This window comes from Panicum virgatum, chromosome 8K, assembly GCF_016808335.1.
Source record: "Panicum virgatum strain AP13 chromosome 8K, P.virgatum_v5, whole genome shotgun sequence".
Classification (NCBI taxonomy): domain Eukaryota; kingdom Viridiplantae; phylum Streptophyta; class Magnoliopsida; order Poales; family Poaceae; genus Panicum; species Panicum virgatum.
Window position 1 is genome coordinate 33,606,832 of NC_053143.1, and position 11,197 is coordinate 33,618,028.

General features: G+C 43.0%; 2 protein-coding genes across 4 annotated transcripts; both read right to left on the minus strand.

Annotated features, from left to right (window-relative positions):
* Nucleotides 1–1,687: 1,687 nt before the first annotated feature.
* On the minus strand, nucleotides 1,688–3,454 carry LOC120645645. Its single transcript, XM_039922415.1, has 3 exons — nucleotides 3,268–3,454; nucleotides 1,768–2,399; nucleotides 1,688–1,702 (listed from the first exon to the last, which is right to left on the minus strand). The coding sequence occupies exons 1-3, from the start codon at nucleotides 3,452–3,454 to the stop codon at nucleotides 1,688–1,690; spliced, it is 834 nt and encodes a 277-aa protein (XP_039778349.1).
* Nucleotides 3,455–5,366: 1,912 nt separating this feature from the next.
* Nucleotides 5,367–10,711, minus strand: LOC120644454 (transport inhibitor response 1-like protein Os11g0515500). Of its 3 annotated transcripts, XM_039921084.1 has the most exons (5): nucleotides 10,433–10,711; nucleotides 9,171–9,681; nucleotides 7,890–8,143; nucleotides 7,648–7,796; nucleotides 5,367–6,382 (listed from the first exon to the last, which is right to left on the minus strand). In XM_039921084.1, exons 2-5 carry the CDS (start codon nucleotides 9,620–9,622, stop codon nucleotides 5,609–5,611), a joined length of 1,629 nt encoding a protein of 542 aa, XP_039777018.1. In that variant the 5' UTR covers nucleotides 9,623–9,681; nucleotides 10,433–10,711; the 3' UTR covers nucleotides 5,367–5,608. The 3 variants fall into 3 exon arrangements, with proteins under 3 accessions (XP_039777018.1, XP_039777016.1, XP_039777017.1); XM_039921082.1 differs by having other exon boundaries at nucleotides 7,648–8,143; nucleotides 10,433–10,709; XM_039921083.1 differs by lacking the exon at nucleotides 10,433–10,711 and adding an exon at nucleotides 10,330–10,347 and having other exon boundaries at nucleotides 7,648–8,143.
* Nucleotides 10,712–11,197: the final 486 nt, after the last annotated feature.

Here is an 11,197-nt window from a genome sequence, read left to right on the forward strand (position 1 = left end):
TTGCGGAGCAGCGCTAGTACTCTGAACAGGAGGCGTAATCTGAACAGATGGTGTACTCTGAACGGAAGGAACGAACAGCGGCACTAACTGAGGTGTTACTATTTCCTGAATCACCGGGATGGGAAGCTCAGCCCGTATTTCTTCAAGATTAATTTCCCTCCTCGGAAAGCTCCCACTGATTCATGCATCCTCTAGGAATACAGCTTGCCTGGTCTCAATGAACTTAGTGAAACGATCAGGACAGTAGAATCGGTATCCCTTAGACTTATCAGGGTATCTGATGAAATAGCAGCTCACCGTCTTATCATCTAATTTCTTTTGTTGTGGATTAAATAACTTAGCTTCGGCTGGACAGCCCCACACACGCAAATAATTAAGCGATGGTTTCTTCCCAAACCACAACTCATAAGGTGTTTTTGGCACGGATTTGGAAGGAACACGATTAAGTTTGTGCGCAGCTGTTTTTAATACTTCCATCCACAGCTCCACAGACAAAGTAGAATAACTAAGCAAGCTACGTACCATGTCCATTAGTGTACGATTACGACGCTCAGCAACTCCGTTTTGCTGTGGTTCGCCTGGCATACTGTACTGGGCCTTTATACCATTCTCTTCAAGATACTTAGCGAATGGTCCGGGTACTTGGCCGAATGGAGCATGTCTCCCATAATATTCACCACCTCGATCTGATCTCACTAATTTAATAGTGACATTATGCTAATTTTCCACTTCAGCCTTGAATATTTTGAATTTATCTAATGACTCGGATCGATCACGAATGGGGTAAATATAACCATAACGAGAGAAGTCATCTGTGAAAGTAATGAACGAGTCAAAACCGTCAACAAACTTTACTGGAAACGGGCCACAAATATCAGTATGAATTATTTCTAATAGGCCCGAACTCCGAGTAGCTCCTTTCTTAATTGTCTTAGCGAATTTCCCCTTAATACAATCAACGCATTGTTGATCTAAGTCTGAGAGATCTAATGAATGGAGTATCTCTTCTCTTATGAGACGCTCAATTTTCCCCCTCGAAATGTGGCCCAAACGACAATGCCACAATTTCGAAGAAGTCTCATCATCACGCTTACGCTTATGCGATACATCATCCATATTCATTGCAGAATAAACATTATCAAGAGAGAGCAAATAAAGATCGCCCTGCAAATGACCAAGGCTCACACTTAAATTATGAAATTTAATGTTGCACACAGAGTTGCCAAACTCACAAATATGTCCCGACTTATCTAAACGCGAAACAGAAATAAGGTTTCTCTTCAAACTGAGAACATAAAGAACATCATGCAAACTAAGGTTGAAGCCGCCTGGTAACTCCAAATCGAAGCTCCCAATGCCTTCAACCTTCACTTCATTGCCATCAGCCACTCTTAGGCTTCGCTCCCCCTCTCTTATAGTTCGGATCGAACTGAATACCTGCAGTGAATTGGAAATGTGCACAATGGCACCTGAGTCAATCCACCAAGTATTAGGAGAAAAATTTACTAAGAATGATTCATCAATAAAAGATACATAATCAGTAATTGTACCTTTGTTCTTAAGCCACTCCTTAAATCCAAGCCAATCCTTCTGCTCATGTTTAGGTGATTTGCAGAACTTGCACAGCCTCTCATTAGAAGTCTTCTTATGTGACACGGCCTTACTCTTATGGCCCTTAAACTTTCTCTTATGCTGCCTGCTCCTGCCAGACTCAGCTTGATGCTTAGGAGTGTTGCTCATGCTAACACGTCCAAAGCGCTCGCTGACCATGTTGACAGCATCCTTCATCCTTTCAGCTTTTTGCATTTCTTCTTCCTCAACACAGTAGCTAATGAGCTCAGCCATGCTCCAAGTCGCCTTTTGAGTGCTGTAGCTTATTTTGAAGGGACTGTACTTTACTGGCAGAGAAGTCATGATGAAGTGCACCAGAAAACCATCAGAGATAGCCATATCCAGTGTCTTCAGCTTATTTGCCATGTCACACATGCTCATAATGTGCTCCCTGATTCCACTTTGCCCATCATACTGTGAAGTCAGCATCTTCATGATCAGAGTGCTAGCATAAGTCTTGGAAGAACTCTTAAAGTTCTCCTCCATCTTGGCAAGGTATGCCTTGCCGCTCAGATCATTATCATCCTGGTTCTTATCAGGAATAGCACCATAGATGGCCAGAGTGATCGTGTTCTTAATGATCATGTTGGCCATCCTGTCTGATCTCTCCCACTTCTCAATGACAGTACGATCACCATTGGGATCAGCGGGCTCTGCTGGCTTGTCTTGACTTAAGGCGAGATCATACTCACACACAGCAATGGCAACATTAACATCTTTATACCAGCTTGGATAGTTGGTGACATTCAGGGGCTCAATGAACTTCAGGTAGCCCGTCACAGTGTTCACTGAAAATCATGAGAATAATAACTTAATTAAACTCACAATTAAGATGCGCCTAAGAAGTATGAAATTAACCCTACGATGGTCTGATTAAAATCATACATAAATTTCAATTTGCATCACCGATGGGGAAAACAAACGAAATTTATTATTAAAACTCGTAATTAAATCAACGGTGTTCAGAATTAATTACAAGTACTCTAAATAAACTTCTCGATGGTTCCATTTAAATAGAGTGCATCTTAATTGCTTATGGTGGATGAGCATAATTTTCAGTGAATAAATACAATTAAAACATAATTAAAAGCATTTACATAACTCATGGAAAAAATAAATAACATAATGCTGGTAATAATAAGTGCAACATAAATAATTAAAGCCTTTAACATAACAGCAGCAATTAAAATTAAGCTTAAATCATAAGAAACAGTAATACAAAAGGCTTTAACATCAAATTGGGCTAAAAGACATAAATCTGGACAAAAACAAGAACGGCCCAAAAAAAATCCCCTTACTCGCGCGGCCCAAAACGCACAGTCAGCCCATTTGGCCCAGATCGGCCCACTAACCAGCAAACCCTAACGCCGGTTTGATCTCAGCCGTTCATCTTGATCCAAAGGCCACGATCTGATGTGGTGTAGTATAAAATAGTGGAAGCTGGTCTGAACCCTAGTTTCCTCACTCCACTTTCTCCTCAGATAGTAGCCGCCGCACGCTTCAAGGCCCAGCGCCGCGCGCCAGCATCATGCACTCGGTGCCTTGGCCGGCAGCAGCGCTCTGGCCCCGGCCGCCGCAGTGCGTGCACGCAGGAGGGCCCGCCAGACGCGCGGGCGGTGCTGGCCGCCGCCGCTCGCACGCAGCAGGGAGCTGCGCCTGGGGCGCTCTGCAAGCCGCCGCCTTGGGCCACGTGCGGGAGCGCCCCAGATGCGGCGCTCCGTGTGGGGCCGCCTGCTGATGGCCACATGCTCAGCGCGGGCCTGGTCGCCGCCTGGTGCGGCTCGCAGGCCAACGCCTGATGCGCGGTCACACGCGTAGCAAGCGCCGGCCGGTGCCTCCTCATGGCCCGAGCTCTCCTGGTGCGCCACTGCGGGTCCTCCCGCCGGCGCCGCGTGCGATTGAGTCACGCGCGGCTCCGTCGGGGGGTCCTTCGGTGGTGCTTGCTCTGCGAACCAACTCACGGCGGCCTCCGAGGTAAGACTCTTAGGGTTAGGGTTAGGGTTCATGAGAAATTTTGGGGATTTCTTATGCGATCTGAAATTTGCATTCCCCTTCTTCTCAAATGCTGACTGATGCATCTAATTTCATGGATTTGGATCTAATTTCATTCCCCTCCTTAATGATGTGGCCACCTCAGCAAACTGGTTACAGGACAGGCTATTTATTCAATGCTATGAAAACTGTCCTAGTGAACGGGTTGGGATAGGGATTGTCCTAATCTATATATCCTATATAATTGGCCCCCACTAAGTGGATCCTCTCTTTGTGCAAGGTGTCCACAATATTCCTCACTAAATGTGCCACTAACTTGCAATCCTTTCATGTAATTTATCCATGTTCCCTTATTAATTACAAAAGATATCCATGTTATATCTATTATGTGCAATACTTTTATATCTTTAATCTATTAATGTAAAGTAATGTACATACGCTATTTTTTTGCATCACCTATTACTAACTTGCAATCCTTTCATGTATCTTGTTCCCTTATTAATTACAAAAAAAAAAGTCCATGCCATCTCTACTATGTGTAATACTTTTAATCTTCAATCTATTATACATACGCTATTTTTTTCATCACCTACTCTTCTATAATGTGATCAAATATTCTATTCTATTAGTTTTTTCTATTAGCTTACCTATTTTTAGCAAATCTGATAAAAAATAACATGCAAGTCAAAATCGTATCATTACCACAAAATTGATCACCAGAAATGTCATGAGTGCTATTTCTCTCTTCGCCACATCATCGGAATTAACATATTTGCACAATCAACTTCGTGCAGAGGCGGATCTAAAGGGGGGGGGGGCTAGGGGATCAAGCCCTCCTACCTCCCTAATATCAATGGATACCCCATAAGCACCCCTCCATTTTTTGGATGAAAGAATCAAGAAGAAGGGGGGAGGAAGAAGATGAAAGGGGAGACGAGCCCCTTCTATATGTATGGGCTAGATTCGCCACTGACTTTGTGCACATCTTCTATCCATTAGATGTATGTATTCTTGATATTTTTTCTTCTCCTGTTTATTAATTAACCAAAGAAGAGGTTAAACGTTCATGCGTGTAAGCCGGCTTCAATTAAGATTACATCTCTAAACTAAAATTACCACTATGTGTTAAGTAACATTTATCTATTTTGTATGTGAATATCAGTTCTATTAATTTTATCTGTGCTCATTAGCTCAATGACAACTTTTCTTTATTAGTCATATTTTCAACAAACTTGATCTAAGTACTTATCTTGTAATGTTGCATACTCGACCATATTATTTTACTTAAAAATGCTTTGTATCATTTAGTCACAATTTATTAAAAAGCTCCCTCAAATCCCGCAGAGAAATCACCTAGTAAGATTTGAAAGTGACACCATATTACTTCATCTCAGATGTATTGTCAATTGCTATAAAATCTACATCACCTTACAAATCACTCTTGAGCGCGAACCTATTGAAGTATCGATGCAACTCTTGAATATATGATACGAGTAAGACATCAAAAGCTAAAACAGATATCAACCGGGTCAGTTTTGAAGGCCCGTCTGGCGTATCTTTACCTTCGCACAAGAAGATCAAAAGCTAAAACAGATATCAATCGGGTCAGTATTGAAGGCCCGTCTAGCGTATCTTTACCTTCGCACAAGAAGATTATTCAACAGCAAAGACCTTTCAACTCTTTTCCCGAAAAGGGAAAAAAGAATAGAAAACTCTAAACTCGAGGCAACCAATTATCAGCTCAACATCACGGACTACCCAGATACTGAAACAGAGTGTCAACCAGCATATAAACAACATTAATTACGGTCATACATTTTCAATTGTCCAGCGCAAAAGGTCCACAAAGCACCAAGTTTAAGTTAATGCTACAGACAGCACATGTTTCCAAAGGTACCAAAACACAGGGTAGCAAAACTACGGTAGGCATGGTTCAGAACACTGAGTTCATCCGGAACCCCAGGTTCAGGGAAGAACCATCTTTAGCCTCTTCGGTAGGTAGCGCTTACAATATTGAGACGAATCCGGGGGCATCACCCCGGGGTCCGGCTATCGTCCGGTAGAGATACAGCTTTTCCACCTTCTTTGCGTTGCTGGATTCCTCATCCGCTTCGTCGATACTCGCTCCCGCCTCGTTAATGACCTCCACGTTGACACCAGGCATGCTCGCCGCGAGGGTCTTGCAGCCCCCTAAGGTGATGTTGCAGGAGGACATCCAGAGCAAGCGCATAGCCTCATACCTGTCCACTCCTGCGAGGAGGGCGGTGTCGCCGAAGGGGCTGTCCCTGATCTCCAGCTTCTTGAGGTTCTTGCAGCCATTAAGCACGTAGACCATACCATCGTCACTACCCCCCGCAAATGCCACGGAGAGCATCTCCAGCTTCTCGGCATACATGCCGATATACAGGAACACGCAGTCTGTGAGGAGGCCAGACATGGAGAGACGCCTAAGGCCTTTGCATGACTGGACGATTGCACCAAAGCCTTCATCCAGTGGCTGTCCTGTCATAGCATCTGGTGAACTGAGCTCAAGAATACATAGTCTGAAGGATGTCAACTGCGGGCAGTTCTTTGCAATAGTAATCAGTGCAGCATTGGTCATTCGACTGCAAAAGTAGAGAACAGATTGTAACTTTCGACAGCCTGAAGATATGGCAACCAACCCTTCCTCTGTCACAGTAGTTGTGTTTGCATTACCAGGAAATACCCTCAACTCTTGGAGATCAGGACAAGAAAAGCCCACAACCTTCAATCCTTCATCACCAATGTGATCTAACACCTGCAGACAAGGATTAAGCATAAGCAACTATGTAAAAGCAAAAAGTAAGTGCAATAATCCACTTATGAGGACTATTCAATGGCAGTAAGTGCAGTAAGCCTGAAGTTACATTTGAAGAACTGTTGTAATCAAACCAGACTTGGGGCTTCTCTGAGTGTAATCCTTCAAGTGCTATTACAATTTGATGAAGTCTAACCAATGATTGTCCAGTGAAGATGTTACTTATTAAATCATATTGCCACTCTAGTCCAACACACTTAGATGTGACAAAAGAATCAAATCCATAGTCTGTATCATATCAAGTGACTTTGTTGAGAGGGCAAATTTTTCTTGTGCACGGCAGTAAAATAAAATATAACAAACAGTTGTGACCTTATCAAACATACCAAGGAAATTTGAAAAGGTTGTTCTCTCATAGGACTCTTACGTTTACCCAACTGTCTCCTCATAATAAAGTACATGAATATATACTGCTGCATTGGCAGTTATTAAGATCATGACATGTCTATATAGCTACAAGGTAGAATTTAAAAACCATTGTTGGTATATTGGACTTTGTATGTCTGCTTAACAGTAAGAATTACCAGATAGTTGCACGAAATGCATTTCAATTTTTTACAGTGTGCAGACCTCTTGCATACTGACTGCAACTCATACTTAAGCATGTAACGGTAGAACATTTGTTGCCAAAAAACAAAAGAAATGGGTACATACATGAACAAAATATCCCATTCCCATCACTCTTGTGTAATCAACCTTGAAATAGACACACACGGAATAGTTTTTTAAGCTGACAAATCTAAAACGACCTACCAAGTCAAAACCTAAAAAACTGCATCAGGTGAAGATTTGTAAAAACAACAACTGGGGTCAAGCCACAAAAATAATCCTAAAATCAGAGATGTTTGAGAAAATAATGAACATAAGGGAAATTCTTATTAATCAAGAAAAAAGAGAGATGTATCCTGCAAATTTACTTAGGCATAGATGTTAAAGGCTAAGGTTAATTAGAACTTTTATAGTTCCAGAACAAATGCAACTATACTTAAATTATAGGCATTAGAGTAAAGTGGTAAACAATTGTCTTTTAAATAATAGGCATGCATTATATAGAAAATTCAGCTATATTTTTAAATCTGGCCAGCTATTAGTGAAGGCAGTTCTGCTAGTTTAATGTAAAGAGAGCCTAAAACTACATAACATCACTGCTAGTAAACTCTCCTACATGTTTAATGGTATAAAACACTACTAGTAAAAAATCTTACCCATAGGACATGGAGTTTCATACACCGACGAATAATATTGATAAGATCGGCACTTTGAATCAATGGAGCATAGCTGAGGTTCAAGCATGTAAGGTTCTTGCAGACTGAAAAAATTCCTCGAAGAAAAAAGCCCGTAGCATCCCAAAGACCTGATAAACTCTTTAGTGAACTGCACTTTCCAAAAGCAGAGAACATACTGACATATGCAGCAGGGTTATTGCCTCTTACAAAAGATCCTGTACCTAAATCCTCCAGCTTAGGTGTGCGACCAAGTATTCTGTACAAAACATCAAATGGAACAGCACAATTCAACCTTAGCCTTTTAAGATTCGGACTCCTTGCAACAAGTCTCTCCAATGCAGAAGCATTCACCTCCCCAGGCAAGCAAGCAAAGTTCAAGGATTCTAGTTCTGTAGAAGGCTTTGGAAAACAATTAAGCCAATGATGGCCTCGAGGTTTCACAACACTCTCTTGTAAGTCCAGTTCCTTAAGAAACCTGAAAGCAAAAGGTTATAAAATATATAAGGAGTGGACAACCATAAGTAATATCTCTAGCAAAACTAAACAGGAAGAGGACAATGAAAATAAACTGTTGTTCTTGCCCTACTTTGCAATGCAATTGTGATTTTGACCTCATTTTAACTTTGTGATTTTGTCCTTACTATTCAGTCTTCACAATGCAATTTTACCCCTAGTCAGCATGATTTTGCCCCTGTTTTGACTTTTGATTAGTTGCAAAATCGTGTTGACTACGGATAAAATCGTGTTGAGTTTTGAAAAGTAAGGGAAAAAACACAAAGTTGATTAGAAGAGTGCAAATCAAAATTCCACTGCAAAGTAGGGGCAAAAACACAAATGCCCCTAAACTTTTCTTCACACAACAGAATATGCCAGAGCTGGAAACCAATAACACAACGAACTGCAATCAGTCCATAGATCTTTTTCCCAGATTTGAACTGTAATTGTTCTAGTCACGAGATTCAATTTTGCTGTTTCTAAACCATTATGTACTTTAATATTGAAATAGAGACAAGGAAAAGAAACCATATAACCACTCCAGTAGTAGACCTGATCAGACTTAAAAGAAAATACTATACCATGTTTTGTCAGACTTTCAAGGGTCTGTGTCCTGCAAAGAATTCACGATCTTAATGATGATACTCGGACATAAATCAAAGAAATCCTAAACCCTTCATGGCTGCCAAAATCAGAGAAGACTAATACAGATAGAGCTACGTAGAAATTGCCAAAACTACTTAAAACAAATTCAAATCCTGAAGGGTAATACAACTGTAATTGTAGAGAACTTTTTTCAGTAGATTTTGCATTGTCTTCACATTTCATATTAGGAAATCTTGACAGGTAAACACAAAATAGATTGCAAAGATAACACTGAATTGAATTGACTCACATTGCTGTTAATTAAATGGCCGTGCTGGATGAACTAAAACAATACTCAGTACACTCTTTCTCAAATTGAGGAAATATCACATAAAAATCTTTGAAGCTTTCAAAATTCTCACCTGCAATTGGTGGTGATAGTAGCAAGGCCAGCAGTGCTGAACCCCTCGCAGCTGACAAGGACAAGTGATTTAAAGTTGGGGAAAGAGCCAGCAATCAGCTTGAGGCACTCATCAGTCACAACCATCCGCTTCAGCCGGAGCTCCTCAAGGCCAGGGCACGCACGGGCACACGAATCCACCCATGCATCAGCCGTGGCGCCCCACCCGGCCGGGACAAGGTCGAAGTCAGCAAAGTGTGGTTTGCCCTTCACGCTCAGCGAGCGCATGCTGGGGAACCGCACAAGCACACGCTCTGGGCGCACTGCATAGCAGTTGCTTACAAGCACCGAGCGGCGGCAACTGCACTCAATGTGGTACCATGCCCGGGACACTAGCGACGTGGCATTGCGATCCCGGTGCGAGGTTACATAGCCAAGGATCTGCTCCACCACTTCCTCTGGGAAGTATGCCATGACGGTGTCCCCTAGAATCGTAGTAAAACCCAATCACTCGCACAGTTCCCAAATGCCATCTGGTCACAAACAAGCAACAGGGACAATTTCTTTTTATATCAGCACTAGACAGTAACTAGTGGTCAATAGCAGGAATCAACACGAATTTAGTGTTCGAATATTCATAAATTTGCACACAGCAGCACTTGGTTCTAAACTTCTAACTGACAAGAGGTAACACGGATCGGGAAATGGATCAAGGATTGAGTATCAGAAAGTAGTCAGATTAGCACCAGCTCACATGGAGTCTGCAATTTGGACTGCTAGAAATCGCATATTCTGAGAAACAGATGCCAACTACGACCTGAAGAACAGGGAAATCAGGGTTTGCTTTTCCATTTCTTGATCAATCCGAGGGCGGACCCTGGAAATGATTCACTCCTCTTTGACGAAATTCCCAAAATTACAAGACCAAAATCTCCATCCATGGCTCAAAACCGAAACCCAAGAAAACAACCAAACTACCCGCAAAAAAAAAAGAAAGAAAAGAAGGATCCCAGAGGAACGCGGATAAAGTGAAAGAGGGAAATAGCAGAAATTGCCCGCTCCGGGAGGGGGGATCGACGGCCTAACCACACAAAGATCGCAGCTTTCGCCGCCTATCGAACCCCAGACCAAACCCCCAAATTTCACCCGCAACCAGAAGAGGAAAAAAAAGTTGAACTTACAAATAAAACCCCCAAGAAACCTGTGCAGCCAGGAAACGCAGCGCGCCGCGATCTATCTGATCGGAGAAGGGGGTGAGGAGATGGGATCGAGGGAGAAGACGACCTGGGAGTATTTTCCGCCTCCTCCGCCAGCGCCAGTCGACTCCTCGTACAGGTCGCCGCTGCACACCCAGTACCCCTGGTGTGTATATGTCCGTCCGTCCGTCCTTGTCAGTTGCCACTCGCGCTTGGCACCAACCGTGCCCACCGTCACTCTGTTAGCAATCGAATCGAAGAGGATTCGAGGGAGAAGGGGAAGAACGAGGCTAGAACAGGAGGGGAGTTCGGAGGACAGCTTCCACTAGGAAATAGTTTTTGGGTTACAAAATGCTTGCCGAGTTCTTCCTCTGCTTGCCCTCTTGTAGACGCAAGCCAGAGGAGCACAAACGCAACTCACCCACGCCACTTACATGCCCCGTTCTCAATATGGGCCCGACACACGCACACCGGAGACTTTGGGCCGAGCGGAACATCGAGGTCCAGACGCAGCTGATGGAAGAGCAGTCTTGCTCTTGCTGGTGGTGGTAAACATCTCCCCCGTATAAAGGCGGGAATCCTATCTATCTTCTGCAAAAAAGTTTTTTAAATATTTTCCACTTTAAGATGCGTGCACGTAGCTAAACTAACGGACTAGATGCGAGCGTGGGCAAACCAGGATGCGAGCGTGGGCAAACCAGGATGACGTGGTCTGGCGTAGGTGTGGTGGACCAGCAACTGTTGGGCCGGACCTGGGAGGGAGCGGGTGGACAGATGGGAAGTCACAGGAAATTGATTAGCTCACACGAGATTTGTTTTCCAAATTTAAACTTCTTTATCTCTCTAACGCCTC